Source organism: Nelusetta ayraudi, unplaced genomic scaffold (assembly GCF_046127955.1).
Source record: "Nelusetta ayraudi isolate G7.1 ecotype Tasmania unplaced genomic scaffold, CSIRO-AGI_Nayr_v1 ptg000056l, whole genome shotgun sequence".
NCBI lineage: Eukaryota > Metazoa > Chordata > Actinopteri > Tetraodontiformes > Monacanthidae > Nelusetta > Nelusetta ayraudi.
This window is the reverse complement of record NW_027466106.1, coordinates 97,951-115,413: the sequence shown is the minus strand read 5'-3', so window position 1 is coordinate 115,413 and position 17,463 is coordinate 97,951. Positions and strand designations below refer to the sequence as shown.

Below are 17,463 nucleotides of genomic sequence, written 5' to 3'. Positions count from 1 at the left end.
GAAAGAGAAAAAAATTCCACAACCATTCTTGACAGCAAACAAACAAAAGCAAACAGAATTCTTGTAAACGTTGCGGGACGAGATTTTACGAGTATTACGTCCCACAAAGAATTCTCGTAATTTTCGAGGGTCGAGATTTTACAAGAATTACGGTTTATGTCCTTCACACCACTCAATGCAAACACCTGCAAATCCCAATTGCACTTTTGCAACATTTTAGAAATATCGCTTTTATTTTGCTCAAAAACTGTCATGGAAACGCAGCAACTGGAGGCAGCAAAGACTGTGAAGGAGGGTTTTACATCAACTTTTCTCCTGCACACCTATTTATTTATGTCTCTGCACACACACACACACACACACACACACACACACACACACACACACACACACACACACACACACACACACACACACACACACACACACACACACACACCTCATCTTAAAAGCGTTGAAAGTACTCACTGGTAGAAGTCGGCCTCTTTGACAGCCTCCTCGCACCTCTTGAGTGTCTTGGTGTGCTGGTTCTGGAGTGACTGCAGGTCTGCCATGGCCCTCATGCACTGACTCTTCAGCCGCTCGTAATCGTGGCTGGCTTTGGAATTCGGCCTGAAGGACGGCAAGGCAGCGAGGGAATCAGACACGCAACCCCCGGCGGTGGCCGAGGCGCAACAATGCGGCCGAGCTCAGACAAAGACGGATAAAGAAGTGCGAGCCGCCAGCCTTCGCATTGCAGAGGCATTCCGGAGATAGGAGCGAGATGTTTGGCCGAATGTAAACGGCTTTAAAAATAACTGCGCGCTGATGTAAGCGGGCCAGCGGACCTGCGTATCATCTGTTGCACAAGAAACATCTGGTAAGTGGAGCACGTTAGACTTCATTAGGCAGAGTGTATGACCCCGTCTCTCTGGGAGCCGGACTCAACTCTGTCCCAGGCAGCAGGAACGCAGCAGAGCAAAACAATTGAAATATATCAAAACACAGAAGGAATTCAGCTCGAACATCGTGACATCAGCAGCCTGATGGGGTGGAAACTGCGGGTTGGCGACAGATATTGATTCGATACCAAGTAAATACAGGGCTAGCGTTGCTGATGTCAGTCCTGATACGTTTTACTTGAAATGTCATGATCACTGAACCATTGTGACATTGATTGTGATCAATGCAAAACACAGCATGAAGATTTTAGGCAAATATCTTTTTTTATAGTATAAAAATAATCAAACACTTCCCTTTTCACTACACACAACTGCAAACTAGTGTTGTAGTCAAGACCGCGCCAATCGAGACCAAGACATTATCGAGATGGAGACAAGACCAAGACATTAATAGGTCAAAGAAAAATAACAACAAAACAGAACAATATGACCTGTATCTCTTTTTAAATTCAAGTTTGCTTCTACATCGAACAGCAACATTTCTTTTCAGCAAGGTATCGTTTAATAATATATTTCCTTTAACATTTTGCTGCTTTGCCAACGACTTTGATCCAATTTCAAAAAAACAACAACTTTGCTTTATAAAATTAAAAAATAAATTTAGTAGGAATAAGGGGGCTGTGTCACTCTGGGTGAGCGTAAAACGTCAGCAGCTTTTTCTGTTATTATCATATCATTGCAGCGTTGGCTGCGTCTCGACCGGTCTTGATCAAAACTCCCAAGCCTGTCCAGTCTAAGATTGAGACAAGACCCAGTAAAAATGCCTCAGAACCTGAGATGAGACCAAGACTCTTAGAAAGTGGTCTTGAGACCAAGACCAATATCCAGTACTCCAACACAAGCAGTGCAAACTAACAAAAAAAAAAGCAACAATGTCTCAAATATAAACCTAACAATGTCAACAATGCTGCAAAAACTATGTTTCATTACAGGCAGATTTATGTTGAAAATGAAATACTTGCAGAAAAAGACTTGGAAAGATGCTGTGAGGAAGTTTGCCGTAATTTGCCGAACATCTAGAAGAGAAGCTGCAACACGAGTATCAATCTCATCATAGAGGTTATTGATCCGACACCTATACTCACCTTGGTATCGATACAACTGACACTTAGATCGACTTGCCCATTCCCAATAAAGGGGGCGGGAACGACTTGGGGAAAGCGGCTCTCACCTGCAGTCGTCGAAGGTGGTGCCGGGCGACGCCAAGGCCAGCCGCTTGCGGAGCTCGTCCCTCTCACGGGTCACCTGGCGCAGCTGGAAGAGGATGGTGTCCAGGCTGTCGCCGGTCGGCCGGTTGTCGTTGATGGCCGGCGGCGGGGAGGACGCCTCGCCGTTGACGGGCGAACCTGGGGCAGCGCGGAGGAGAGGAGAGCCCGTCAACGCCAGGGAGACGCAGCGAACCAGAAAAAACCTTGTGCTGAGCTGATGTCACACGTACTGCTGTGTTAATAATCACCACAGATGTTTTGGCTCGGTTTGTCTGTGTATCCGAGTGCCTGAACCGCAGCACAACCCACACACACTATTTAGTCCTTCTTGTTTCCATTCCTATTTTTAGCTGCAGGTGTACACAGCCAATTGGATTATTTGTGTTGCTAATTATCCTGTTCAATCTTTATTTTTTTTTCCCTACATTGTGATACTTTTGCTTCCATTTTGCATTTGTGTCCAAGTGTTTTTTAGGCTCGTAGTGTTTATTGCATCTCCTCTATAACATTTCATTGCACTGTGGTTCATCTGCGTAAGACAAACAAATCAGTTTTGACCTCTGATCCGAACAAGAGCAGCAATCGATTCTTTTGCCGTCACTTTTTGTTCATTTATTCATTTTTAAACTGCCACGGCGATGAATAGAGTTTTGGATGTGAAAAGATTCAAATGAAAGTAAAAGATTAAAATGACTCAGTCAGCTCTTATTTTTGGCTAGGAGATGTATATTATCTAATTGGATCAGCGAGAAGCCTCCCACTGTAACTCGGTGGTACAAACTTTTTTTTTTTTTTTTAGAGTTTTTCCTATGGAGAGACTAAGTGCCAAATTAAAAGGAAATGACAACACATGTTTATGGACATGTGGCAACACCTAATAGATTAACTGCCAAAGGAGCCAGGTGAAATACACAGAGGAGAAATGCTGGCTTGGAAGGTTCCAAAGTGGATGAACCAGCAATAAGAAATGCTTGCTAACAGATACTAAGACACACATATTTTAATTTGCCAGTTCTTGATTTCTTTTTCCTTTTCATTATTATTTTTTATCATTCTCATTTTATATCATTCATTCATATCATCTATTTTTCTTTTTCTTTCCTCTGCTTTCTTTTTAAGATATTTGAATTTCCTCTCCTTGCCCAGACCGCTATTGAACGACCTATGTTTACGTGTATCGTTTTGTTACAGTTCTGCAGTTGGAACGCGGTCGCGCCGCTCATTCTCAGCTTGGCTGGTCGGCTGCGGTACGTACCGACGCTGCTGAGGGAGCTGCTGCTCTCCGAGTCCGAGGGCATGGTGGAGAGGACGCTGTACGTGGAACCTGCAGACACACAACAGCGCAGTCGGATTAACACATCTGATGGGGCTTGGCGGGCCAATTAGAATCAGAGTGTAGCGCCGGCGCGACCCCGAGGAGGAGGAAGAGGAGGAGAGCGCGTTACGCCGAGGCAGCTCCAATATTCCAGTGTGTTTGTGTGACAGACGCGTCGCAGGGTTTAAAACCTGGAATAATGACTTGAAGCGCCCCCTCCGAGAGGCTCGGCATTATCTCGCCGCCGTCATTAAAACTTCCTCCCCTCCGCCGCGCGCCGCGCCTGCCTTTGATGTATGGTCCCTGTATGTTTCCGCTACACAGGCAGAATGTCACGGCTGAAATGGGATTTTCTCTTTTAGCGTCGAGCACACGGGAGCGAGCGAGCGAGCGAGCGGGGAGCTGCGAGGCAGCCGGAGAAAATCGTTGCGTCTGAATAGCTGTGCACACCGCTAAGCTTGGGGGGGGGGATAATTCACCGGGTCGAGCCCATCCATAGGGGAGGGAACGCACCGCCAGCCCGATAACGGCCGCAGCCTCCCGTCAGAAGGACTGCAAACACGACGGAGAGTTGGAAAAAAGGTCAAGTTTCCTTTGGTTAATTAAAAAAAACTTTCCGACAGCAGCCGGCCTGGTTCAGACTGACTTCATACCCACTTATCCAAAGCTGCTGCGTTCGCCTCTGCAAGTGGACCGATCATAACAATTTATGGGGAACGAGGCCCGCATTAAGCAAGCTGCTGACACAGGCCCAGTTCCCTCCAGATGAGAAACTGCAGACATTTTACCTTTTAATGACGCTCGTGCTGGTTGTTGTCGGCCGCCATTAATCAGATTGGAGGAGAAGCCGTTTGTGTGTGTGTGTGTGTGTGTGTGTGTGTGTGTGTTTTATATAGGAAATACATGGAAAAATTAAACGATGGTTGCCAAACAACTTTTTACAAGTCCAATGTGTTGCGAAATTAATTCTATCAGCATTTTACAAACAAGAAACACGTGTCTTTAACGAAGAACAAATGAGAAAAAAAAGTCCCTTCTCTCCTCACTCCAAATGTCAGAAAGTGTATGCTACAGTTCTGCACATAGGCCCTCTGTGATGTCACAATGGGCACTAATACCTGACTGACACCTCTCCCTGCTTTCTGTGGGGTAAATCAGTGTTGGGTGTTGGTTTTTCAAAATGAGTAAAAAAAACAATGTTTGTTTTTTTTTGATTTTTGAAAAAGTAAAGTGAGTGAGGTTCTGCTGGTTCTGGAGTCTGGAATAAAAAGTATGAAATCTCTGAGGCAGCTATAAAATGGGACCTTTAAAGAATGACTTTGTCTACAGTATAATTGTTGAAGTAAATAAAATTACCACAGATATTCCTGCTTGCCATCTCTAGCAACAGCAAATCCTCCTATTTTTGCATTTAGATCTTTTGCTGAATTCCTTCCCTCCTGCTGACCAACCATCAGAACATGTGATGTGCGAGGAATAGGGATGTTAACAATTAATCGATCATCGATTAAGTGTCGATTAAGAATTTAATCGACTAAATCAAATTAGTTGCAATTAATTGAAATTTTTTCACACGGGTAGCTAATATCATCATAACAGCGTAGTGGCTGGAAAGAGCAATTCACCAGTAGATACTGTGATGGTCATAATATACCTAGAACACGTTACTTATAAACAACTTTTTCAAAAAAAAAAAGAAATTGAAATGTGACCCATTAGAAGTCAACGTACAAGTCAGACGATAAATATTTAGGGTGTTTTTACTGTTCTCTAATGTAAAAATGGGTCACAATGAATCCTCAATATTGTTTGAAGGGTTAAATAATGTGTTCCTTACACATTTTTCAAATAATCGCCGCTTATCAACGAATCAATCGATGAGTTCAATCAACTAACGATTAATGACTTAATCGATAATTTGCATCCCTAGCGAGGACGCACAAATATTATCAGAGAGAAAGAGAAAAAAAAAAATCAACATTTAAACAGGGACCAACTGCCTACGTCCTGAACATGTTTGACTGAAGCGGCGCGACGGCCGCAGCCCAGACAACTCGGGCCGTCCTGCTTTCAAGAAGAAGGGAGCGAGAAAAAAAAAAAGAGCAGAGGAGCGGAAGGCCGCTCTGTCAGCGGCGAGGAGCAACAGATTGACGGCAACTGCTCCAGATCTCACCCTCCTCCCCCTCCCGACCACCACCACCACCACCACCACCACCCCGACCGGGCCGGGCCGGAGCCACAACTCTACCTCCAGCCCTGAGCGTGTGACAAGGCCGGGACTAATTAACTGTGAGCTCGGCACGACACAGCCGCTCCATCTCGGGGCCCCGCGGGACGGAGAGGCGAGGCGAGGCGAGCAGAAGGCGCGGAGCGGGATGGGAGGGGGGGGGGGGGGGGGGGGGGCGAGGTGAGAGCGGCGGAGCGAGGCGATAAGGAGAGAGGGCGAGCGGAGGGGAAGACTGTAGGGGGGAGAGAGAGAGAGAGAGAGAGAGAGAGAGAGAGAGAAGGTCTCTAATCTGCTCCGACACTCCCCGACGCTCGACACGTTTGCTCTGCAAAGCGCTCGCAGCCTCTCGCCTTTGATTTCCTATTGTTCCGTCACAAGCCATGAGAAGCACTCTGAGGCCGCAGCACCTCATTAGTCCTCCGCAATCAACGCACCCAGGGCTCCGCGCTCATTTCATTTCACACGGGAGCATCGGCTCGACACGAGCCGAGCCGGGCCGGGCCGAGCCGAGCCGGGTGATTGAGCCTTATTCAAAATGCCGCAGCCAGTCGGCGGAGCTTGGCGAGCCGCAGAGGCCACGCCCACGTGCACCTTCTTAAATCTTTTTGGGCTTTTTTTTTCCTGATTTGGAGCGAATCTAAGCTCGAAAATAAATTAAATTTGCCATAATCTGCTGCCTGACGGTAATGAAAGATAAAGACATTAGTGCCAGCAGAGAGGCACTTCGCAGAGAGAATCCAGCATCACGTCCAGAAACTGTCCATCGATCTTCAGCGCCTTGTGACGACGTCGGCTGGAGTTAAAGGGGCAGTGCGTCCAGAATTACGACTCTCGCCCGTCTGCTTCGTCAGTTCTCCCTGGGTGGATAAGAGGCTCCGTTCAAAAACAGAAGTCCACCCAGAAAACGACTATGGCAGCCAAGAACGTGAAATACACAACCCAACCTTTTAGGCGTTGCGATCTCCAACCAGGGTTGGAGTGTGGTCTTCAAGAATATTCACATTCATAAGCCTTCGATTTGCGCAAAAACTTGGTATTATTCAGTTAAAACTGGTTCAACTAAGGCTCGGCTAGGGGAAATATATGTTACAATGTTCTCCAGATTGCGATCGATGCATTCAGTCTCCTGCAGACCTGACATCGCTGGCAGGCGGCCACCACATAGGGTCAGTCCCAGAAACGCTGCTTGCAGCTTTAATTCTTCTTTGTCCAGTTCATCCTTGCAACTGCAACTTGCAACTTCTGGGCTTCCATTTTTAATATTCTCTCTGAACTCTGTGGATAGCAAATATCGCCAAATGTGAGTGTGTGTCGGTCTGTGGGTATTAGGAGTTCATACGGTCGTGGGGAATTTGGGGTGTTTTCTTTCGATATGTAAAGGCAGTGATTACCAGACCTCTCCTCGAGGCTTCCTTTTTTTTGATTTTGAGGTATGTATGATTATGTCATATATTATTATTTTCCCTTTTCCGCCATTTGTGCATGGTATGTTTTTTTAAATAATGAAACTAGTATTTCAACACAACAGAGGAGTTGCTGTTTTGGCGAGAAAAACTACACAGTGTTCAGTGTCACTGTGCAACTCGGGGACACGACACGTGCGCGCTTTTGTTTGGTGTCCACTGAACGTTTGAGTATATGCCAATCAGAGAGACACCAAGATCGCTCTCATTGACCAACAACAGTCGCCAGAGGCGTCAACAACAGAGCGCTGATTAGCTAATGGTTGAAATTGTAATTCGGGGATGGGGGGAGGGTGGGGGTGGTGCCCTATCCCTCTAACCCTATGGGCCGCACCGAGTGAATGCGGTATGGATCGCATGAGCGCCGGTCAATGGGTCGGAGTGTTCACTTTTTCTTCCAACAGGCGTTTAATCATCGACGGCAATTAGCGGGCCGGCGCGGCAGCCCAGGCCGATCGTTTGTAAATGGATTTGCGGCATCAGTGTGGACGGTCGTCCACAAGGAGCAGCAGCAGAGATATGATGGTCTCACACAGGCCGTCAGGCAGCGGGCGCCCGTCTGCGACAACCATTGGGTGGGAAATACACAGCATCAGGCACCATTCTACTAGGGATGCTAACAATGAATCGAATATTAATTGTCGATTAAGCGTTTAATCGATTAAATTAAATTAGTTGCAATTAATTGAATTTTTTTTTACACTGTATACCTGTATACCTAGAACAAATTACTCAAAAAAAAAAAAAAAAAAAAAAAAGGTGAAATGCGACCAATTAAAAGTCAACTTAAAGTCAGAGGATAAATGTTTAGGGTGTTTTTACTGTTCACTAATGTAAAAACTGGTCACATTGGACCGTCAACATTATGTAAGGGTTAAATAATGTGTTCCTTACACAGTTTTCATTGTGAAATTTTGGTTCTCAAGAAGAAAATGCCGCTGATCATTAATCGTTAATCGATCGATACGGTCAATCAACTAACGATTACGTAGTGAATTAATTGGTCATTTGCATCCCTAAACTCAACCCAAGACTGTTTTCCCCACTATCGCCAGACGCGCTACCTTCACACTCGGGCTTTCGCTATTGTGAGAGCTTCCTCAGGGGGGTGAAATGCATGCTGGGAGACGAGATAATGAACCACGGAGACAGTGAGGGGAGGCTTTAATGAACTGCTCGTACGTCAAGTCGACACCGGAGACTGGCCGGAGTAAATTGAGGATGATGAACTTTGACCTTATGATGCGGTGGCAAGGGGGTGGAGGGGCAATGGGTGGGTGGAGGGGGGGGGGGGGTGATATAGCAGGTAGTGGTGCAGAAGTGACGGCTGTGACACCTGCACAAACACCTAGGAGAGCGACAGGCGAAAGGAAGGAGCACGCGGAAGTGTCGGCAACACACCTCGACGCTGCAGTAATCGCCACACACACACACACACACACACACACACACACACACACACACACACACACACACACACACACACACACACACACACACACACACACACACACACACACACACACACACTTCTGGATACAGGCATTATAGAGGCATACGTTTCCACGAATACAAAAAAAAAGGAAAGAAAACCTTGCGAAAACACATCAGCACTCTGACAGACTTCTCTTCCGCGCGCACCTTTATTTTTAATCCTGCATGTGATTAAGGCGCACGTCGGGCTCCCGTCGAGGGATGCAAATAATCCAGAGTGAGGAAGATTCCAGCGGAGGATCCTGAAGTGACGGCGACAAAGGACGGCCCGCCGCTGTGTTCTAAATAGGTCAGCTGAGTGGCGCCCTACCTGAGGGGTTGCGCACACACACACACACACACACACACACACACACACACACACACACACACACACACACACACACACACACACACCCCAGCTCTCATCTCCACAGCTCGCTCTGCACCCCCCCCACCACCACCCGAATCAAGCGACGCGCGGCGACCAACAGTTGCTCCAGACGAGCAGATTATGTTCCGCTGCGCGTAAAGCGAGATGACACGCGTTGCCATGGTGAGGCCGGATGAGGTGGAGTGGTGAATTGCCGTTGTGGTGTGATGGAGAGAGAGGGAAAGATAGAAAGAGAGAGAGAAGAGACGAGAAGAGGGCCTTATCAAAGACAAAAAGTCTGAATTCCACGCCTCGGCGAGGCTAAATTATTCATCGGATCTGGAAGATTCCCTTATCGGACCGCGAGGGAGGATCTCCCAAAAAAAAAAAAAAAAAAAAACCTTAAAGCGCACATGATAGCGATCAGGATTCTGCTTCTGCGTCGCACGCTGCGACGCACTGGGACGCCATACGGTGCCACGGAGCCGGGCCGGCGTTCCAGTCGGGAAGCAGCCGCAGCTTCCAGGGTCACGAGGTAGAGAGTCGGCGTTTTCGCTTCCCTCCTAAAATAATTCTGCCTTAGCTGCTGTCAGCTCGTCTCACCGTCAGAGGGCGGGAGACTTTGAAAACGCAAAACAACAATGACAAAGTCACGCACGGCGAGCCCAGCCGAGCCCTAAACAGCCTGGCTCTGCGCTCCTCCTCCTCCTCCTCACCTCCTCCTCCTCCTCTCCCTCCTGCCGCCGCCGTGTCCTCCACTTCAAAGCCATTAGAAGAACAGAGGCGCAAATAATAATAGCAGCCAGTGCTAATAACACGGCTGAAAGCGACCCACTCGCTTTGCTCTGTGTTCAAGTGAGGGCTTAGGGGATGTGACAGTGTTTACGCCAGAGAACAGAAGGCAGCTCTCCAGCCCTGCCAACCCGGACCTCCAAAAATAAGAACAAATAAATAAAGAAATAATCAAAAATCTGGCATTGGCTTAGCACAGAGACGAGGGTACAGTTTGAGGTGGCGGTGGTGGTGGTGGTGGTGGGAGGGGGGTAAAAACGGTCTCAATGACGAAGGCAACGTCCAAGGCTGCGTTCAGACTGCAGGCGAATCGGATTCAAATCAGATTCCTTCTCAAATCAGATTTTTAAGGCCGACTGTCCACACTTTTTATAGCAAGCGTCCTCCATTCAGCTTGGCTTGAATGGAGCCATCTCCCCACAGACTGATGAGCCTATGAGTTTCCTCCTCTGTCCAGGGACTGGTGTTCTCTACTTCTTCTGTCCGCTCCATTATGTTACAGCTCCGCACCTGGAATGGTGCTCTCTGGTCTGACGCATTGGGTCTTGCTTCACGTAGAGTGACGTCACAGACAGTCAAAACTGATTGGTGCGTTTGGATCTGTTCACACTGAGACGCATCTGTCCAAACGCCATTTGAAACTACCTCCCGGAGGTGGTTTCAATCTGTTTTTGCAAAAATTGTATTTCATGTGATTTGTGACTGTTCAGACTACAAAAGAACCATCCGGTTTCAATCTGGATGGGCTAAAAATCGGATTTTGGCTGGCAGTCTGAACCAGGCCTTAACTGCGGGGATGATGGATGTCGCATCCTTCTGGTTCTGTCGTTGTATAATTCCCTTTTTATGTTGCGACGAAGACGCTCATTACGCTGCCCTTGACGGAGAGCCCATTTAATCTGAGAGATTTATGGCACAACCTTTAACACGGACCTTTCTTTCCCACTGCACGAGGAAGATTCTCTCGAAAAACATCTTCTTCTCTGAAAAGCCCTCTTGGCCCGACGCAACCTGCATGGGATTTTATCAAGGCTAACAACAGCACAGTGCAAATCCACAGCTGGATCAACCCAATGCCAATCACACAATGGCAGATGTCATTTAATCAAACAGCAGGTCGACGGCCTTCAGCAAGACGAGCATCGTTGGGAAAATTTAACAGCCGGCTCTCAGTGACGCCTTGGAAAAAGTCTGAGCAGTGCATCATATTACAGCTGTTTGAGTCTTTTTACGGTTACTGCCTAATATTTTCAGTGTCATTATTTTCAAAGTCTTTATTGTTTTATAGCGTCAGTCTTGCATGTAACCGCTCTCCGTCTCGGCAGCTCGTTATTTCATCTCAGTTCAAGCAACGCCGCGGCATCGTTAAAATCTTTGTGCGTCACTCTCCTAATCCATCTGAATTTTAGATTGGGATGAGGACACTTTGTTGCCACGGATATAACGCAGTATAAGTAACGGAGCGCAATGATGAATAACTAAATAATAAAGTCCTTCAATCCACTCGATGGCCTAAAATAGGTTTTTTACAACATAGATGTGCAAACAGACACTCAATAAACGCGGCGCAGTTCCACCCATGCACTCCCAAGACTTCCAGTAAAGCGTCCGGTGCTGCGTGAGCTCCAACTTGTGGGGAGGCAGGGACACCATTGGCCAAGGGTCTGGGCCGACTTCCAGAGAAAGCCCTGTTGCCAGATTAAAAGGATTGATCATCTGATTTAGGGGGCGGACATAAAGCATAAACAGGATGACATCGTGCATGACGACTCCATGAGGCTTGATTACTCTGCTGCACGAACAACCTCATGACTTTGAGCTCAGAGTTGAACTGGCCCCTGCTTGCACAGTGCTAGTACTGAAGTCTGCCTTATTGAATGGAAATGGGATCTTTTGGCATGAGGGACGTTAACAATGAATCGATTATTGACCAATTGTCGATTAAGAATTTATTCGATTAAATAAAATTAGTCGCAATTAACATTTTTTACACGGGTAGTTAATAGTATTAGATCTATTATGTTGAGGGTCACATTGGACCCTCATCATTTTGTAAGGGTTAAATAATGTGTTCCTGACACATTTTTCATTGTGAAATTTAGGTTCTCAGGAAACAATTGCCGCTTTTCAATGAATTGTTAATCGATCAATGAGGTCAATCAACTAACGATGAGTGAATTAATTGATAATTTGCATCCCTATTTGGCTTATATTTACAGGTACGAAAACAACTCTCTAAGCTCGAACCGCCAGTGAGGAGACAGAGAGTGACAGATGCAACGAAGGGGAGGTGAGGAAGCTCGTACCTCTGGCTCGTCCCTGCTGCTGAGCAGAACCGAAGCCGCTGAGAACGACCCTGCCTGGGCTGCCATCAGCGACCCTTGATGGGCTTCTCTCTGCAAAGAGGCCTGACTCAGCGCACTGGTGGCATAATTTCTTTTTGAACAGCTTGCGCGAGCCAGAGGTCGGGTCAAAAACAAAAAAAAAAAATTAACTATCTGCGACGTCTCTTCCAAATGGGAAGCATAGTCGCCATGATTAAGACATAAAACCCACAATGCTGCCAAGAAGAAGAAGGAAGGAACGGAAGGAAGCAAGGGGGGGGAAAAAATCCTGTCCATGTGGTGTAACCCGCTGCTGAAGTTTATGTCTAATTAAACATGACATTACCCTAGCTCCCGAAACACTTAGATTGTTTAAGAAATCATGAGCCACATCGCAGACAGGCCGACAACTCTTTCCCGTCATGTGCAGGATTTATGAGTCACACGAAATGTGCCGCACTGCAGCGTCATAGCGTATCATGGCGGTGACACATGCGAGTGATCGTTCATGCTCGTGAAACACCCGATCTGTTCGGTAAAATGTTGACTCGGGTCACTCAGGCCAACCCATCAACTTTCAACGTTTGCCTCCGTTTATAATGCGCTTTCTGCGGGCTCTTCGCCGCGCGGATGATGGAAAAATCCAAAGAATTTAGTAAACGTTTCACCCGAGCGAAAGCAAACCTGACATTCACTGCCGTCACGATGGTTTGTTTGTATTCAAAGGTCATCTCTGACCATAAAGCACGGAGGACTGGAGGACAGCAGGTGGGTGAGAATAGAACAGATGGTGGGACGATGCTAATGAAGAGGGCCGGGGGGGGGAAAGTAAAAAAAAAAAAAAGTTTAAAAAAAAGAAAGTGTCGGCACCGGGAGGGAGGAAGAGCCAGACAGAGGAGGAGGGACAGCCGGGAAGCGAAGGGAGGAGCGGAGGAGGAGAGGAGCTGTTTATTTCCATGACTTCATAGTGCTGCTAAGCATTCAGACGCCGGCGTTTCCTCCACCTTGTGGGGCGATTACGGCGCGGAGGGACACGTGTAAAATGGTAATGAAGACCCGCTCAGCAGCGCGGCCTCCCGGCGACGGGTTCGCACGCCCGGCGCGTAAATAAAAGTCGCCGTCTGATGTTAACGTGAAGGCGAAACGACGCTCGCGTTTACGGTGAGAAACACGGGCGCACTGAGCCGGTGGAGGCCCAGCGAGTCAATATCTACATAACTGTGGCTGGATGGATTCATGAAGCAACGCAAGAGGCCAGACAACAGAATACAAGGAAGCGCTCATATCAGCATTGGTGGCTTTTGAAACGTTGGTTTGGTGATTTCAGATTCAACCAAATGTCTCCTAGTCTATCTAACACACATACACAAAGCATTCTGCAAATTTAAAGAGGCCCTATTGTGAAAAACTGACATTTTTAAAGCTACTTGCATGCCAACTAACACACCAAGTACGAAAAAATGACAAATCTGACCCGAGCTGCAAATAACACCTTCTTCTTTTTCTCTGTTACTGCGCTGAAAAGAGCCGTTTGGATTTTGCACGATCTTCTACGAAAGAACGTCAGGAAACAGGGATCAACGTCAGTACTGTTTGCAATACGCTTTCCCGCCACCAGATGGCCCTAAATCTCGCATGTTGGACCTCGAAAACGTAGAGCACTCGAGCTGCATTACCCAAACCGCTCGGAAATCATTAAAAACCCCAAATCAAAAAAAAAAAAAAAAAAAGCAACGCCGCCTCGTTTTGTGAAAAGCAGCGGTGTAACATCGAGCGGCGTGTTGTGTACAAATGTCTCATCTGATTCGAGTTGCGACGGTCTCCCTCGCGAGAACAAACACAAAGCACTCAAACGGCATCAATCAGAGGTTTGAAGGAACGCCAGAGTGACAGATGAAACGACGACTCCTTCGATGTGCTGACGCTGCAGGCGGAGTGCGGAGGGGAGAGAGAGGAGCGTGGCGTGATGGACCGAGCAAAGGTGCGTGCGTGTGCGCCTGATGACGTGGGAAGGGGTTGGGTTGGGTTGGGGGCGCATGGGGGCATAAAAAGCGAAGGCAGTTTCAGCCAGTTTATTTAAGAGCAGCGGTCGTGACAAGAACGTCAGGCTCATAATTCATCTTGTCGCTCCGCTGTGGTTTATGGAGTGGGACAGAGACTGGTTGACAAAGAGGGAATCAGGCCTCCCCTCCCCTCCCCTCACCTCCCCTCCCTCTATCCAACAACACACACACACACACAGGCCCATGTCCCAGGCTGCCTGTACACAGCGAGCTGCTGACTGGGCACTTTGGGCTTTGCTCAACTTCTCAACAAAAGGCCGTTGTCTCGCTCTCTCTTGTCCCCCTCTTTCTATCACCCCTGCTCCGTCTCCCTTGTCGTGCCCCCTCCCTGCATTGAGGTGTGTGAAGACGTCAAATGACTTTAGACCGAACAGATTAAAGAAAGCAAACGGATCAGGGACACAACGGGGAATAGCAGAAAGGCTACAAGGCAAAGTTGGGTCGTCAGGAGGAGAAATTCAGAGATTGGGAAACGGAGTCAGACAAACAGCCAGCGGACGACGATGCTGAATTATATTTTATTTATTATGAGACACATTCTTCTATTTGGAAACCGCAGAAATGTGCTCCCGCAGTCGAGCCGGAGTTGGAGAATTTGTCAAACAAAGGGAGTAAACCACAGTCCCAAAGCTCCCTGATGCGCAAAAAAAACTAGGGGGAGGAAAAAAAAATGAATAATTTGTTTGCGAGCAAAACCCTGCGAGATCCGGGGCTTCACTTTAGCATTTTGAGAACACGATTGTGTGTCTGCAGACTGTGCGTGCACGCACGCTTCTGTGCTTTTTCTTTGGGGCTGATACTTTATAAAAAAAAGAAAAAAAAAAGAGGGGAGAGATGAATTTAGAATCATGCATATTGAGGCTCAGCTGGCACAGGCAGGCATGAAGAAAGGGAATGACTGGAGAGCAGGTTGCTATAAGCTAGACTACTCATCACACACACACACCAAGATTCCCTGTCGCTTCTCACACACACACACACACACACACACACACACAAGCGCTCTGAGGATTTCTTCCCTATGTGCTGTTTCCTACTCGCCTCCTTCGCCTGGGGGTATTTTGAGCGCCTTGTCTTTGCTCTCTCGCAAGTGTGGTTAAAACGCTGTAATCGCATCAGCCCGAATCACCACACTAAAGATAATGAAAAAGGGGCACATTTAAGAAATAAATAAATAAATAAAAAAAGCAACCCGCGACAGTCGGAAGTTGGAAAACAGAAGGAGCCAGGAGAGTGGCGGCTAGCAAAGGGTGGGACAAAGCGTTTACAGCCGAAAGGGGAGAAAGGAAAGGAGAAGCATCTAATCTTCCCCAAAGGTCAACAACTACCCGGACTCATAACTCGCACCGGCTCTCTTCTGAAGCAGAGCAGGTCACGTCGCTGACCTCCAGTGTGTTTCTAAAAAGGTGTGAGAAGAAAAGCCCTAATCTGCACTGTCACATCGACCACAGTTGTGCAGCTTTACAAGGGCTGGGGAGGGGAGGGGAGGTTTTTCCTCCTTGCAAGCGCTTCCAGGTAAACAGCCACCACGGGGATTTTAGTGCATCTCGGGGTAAGCATTATCGTGCGGCGCCCGCTCGGTGCGAGGAAGCAAATAAAGCTTAAAGGAGCAAAGAAGCAAGACAGCAAGTCAGCATTATGTGCGCCAGCGCGGTAGTACGAGATGGGGGCGCGTTACAACTTGGCACCTTCGGGAGGCGGACACGCGCGGCGGATTTTTCCAAACAGACGTGCGGCTGAATTAAACTTTCAGCCGCGTCAAAACAAACCGAGGGCTAGCGTGCACGGCGCAGCGAGAGGATCTGTCAGAGAAAAGGGAGCAGGAGCCCGAGAGGTGAACCCTGCGAATCTCCTCCCAGATTTGGGATCTCAAGGCTCATCCTGCATTCAGGCCCCGAGGGCACGGCGCCTGGTGTGTGAGTAAGCCGCCGGCTTCAGTCATTCAAACGCAAAAGCAAAACATGGCAAAACCAGACGAGGCTTTTACACTCGGTTGGCCTTTGTCTCGGGCGCAACAACGCGCCGAGAGTGGAGCCCCGGCTGCTGCCAGGACGCACACACACAAAAAAAACACAAAATAAAAGCAAATGTACATGCAAAAGTGTGAACATTCCCTTGAGAGGATGACGATAGCGAGGAGGATGCCGGCGTGGGGGGTTTATTCTGTCGAAGTCCCAAACGTGAAAAGGTGAATACGCTTGCATGCTTCAGGCCTGCAGGAATCCATGTGTCGGCTGCATTCTCTCGCCCCGTATACAGGTCGACCGTGGACCGACATGTCGGCCATGTTGTCATGGAAACAAGTCAGGCACAAGCACGTATCGTGCCACTGATAAAGGAAACGGACATGTGGCTATATGGGAGGGAACGCACTCGGAATGGAAATGTACACACACACACACACACACACACACACACACACACACACACACACACACACACACACACACACACACACACACACACACACACACACACACACACACACACACACACACACACACACACACACTGCGAGGGAGCCGTAGCCACACAAATTGCGTGTTAGCGGTGACTGATTGGATACCTCTGTGGCTGGCCGTGCATCAGAGGCGCAGGGGCTTCTTGATGGCTTGGGTTTAGGGATGCAGGTTGGTCACTTATGTGCACTGGCATTCATCCAATCACAGGGCTGCATTCATTTTAAGCGCAACTACGGCAGCAATTGCTCCTGCAACATCCATACTGATACATCAGCCTCAAATCACTGCCCAGTGGCGAATAATAAATAAAGAGTCGTTGCTTTAAGGTTGTCTAGCTAAACACACACACACACACACACACACCACCCATATTGTACCATGGGCTCGGTTCATGTAGCTGCAGGTCCAAACTCGGGGCTTCAGAGTGACTGAGAGCCCGTCCCTCGGGGCAGCTCTTACCGGTGGAGTGGTCCACGGGTCCGCCGCCGTTGTTGCCGAAGAGGGCAGCGTGCAGGTCGGGGTAAGCCTTCTCCAGGGCCACGCACAGGTCGAGGAAATGGTCGCTCTCCTTGTTCACGAGCATCTTCAGGAGGTGGTCGACTTTCTCCGCGCTGGACGAGCAGTTCTGGTCCAACTCGAACCGGTCCAGCTGGTTGAGGGTGCCCGAGACGATGAGCAGCTCGATGAGCCGGTCGGCATCCGTGATGGACTCCAACAAGTTCTGGTGACACTGGTCGAGCAACTCTTTGTGCTTTGGCTCCATTGCTGTCCGCCGCCGTAGTTCCGTAGCTTCCCCGGCTAACTCCCCACCTCCTCCGCCTC

General features: G+C 48.2%; 1 protein-coding gene across 3 annotated transcripts in view; it reads right to left on the bottom strand.

The window, feature by feature from the left end:
- The window catches only part of LOC142896648 (disks large homolog 5-like), a 42,551-nt gene extending 25,088 nt beyond the window's left edge, over window positions 1–17,463 (bottom strand). For all 3 annotated transcript variants that reach the window (XM_076038442.1, XM_076038444.1, XM_076038443.1), the window contains exons 1-4: window positions 17,101–17,463; window positions 3,405–3,473; window positions 2,113–2,287; window positions 469–612 (exon numbers count right to left, since the gene is read on the bottom strand). In XM_076038442.1, the coding sequence (XP_075894557.1) occupies window positions 469–612; window positions 2,113–2,287; window positions 3,405–3,473; window positions 17,101–17,404 (692 nt within the window). In that variant the 5' untranslated portion in view covers window positions 17,405–17,463. The remainder of the gene's footprint in view (window positions 1–468; window positions 613–2,112; window positions 2,288–3,404; window positions 3,474–17,100) is intronic.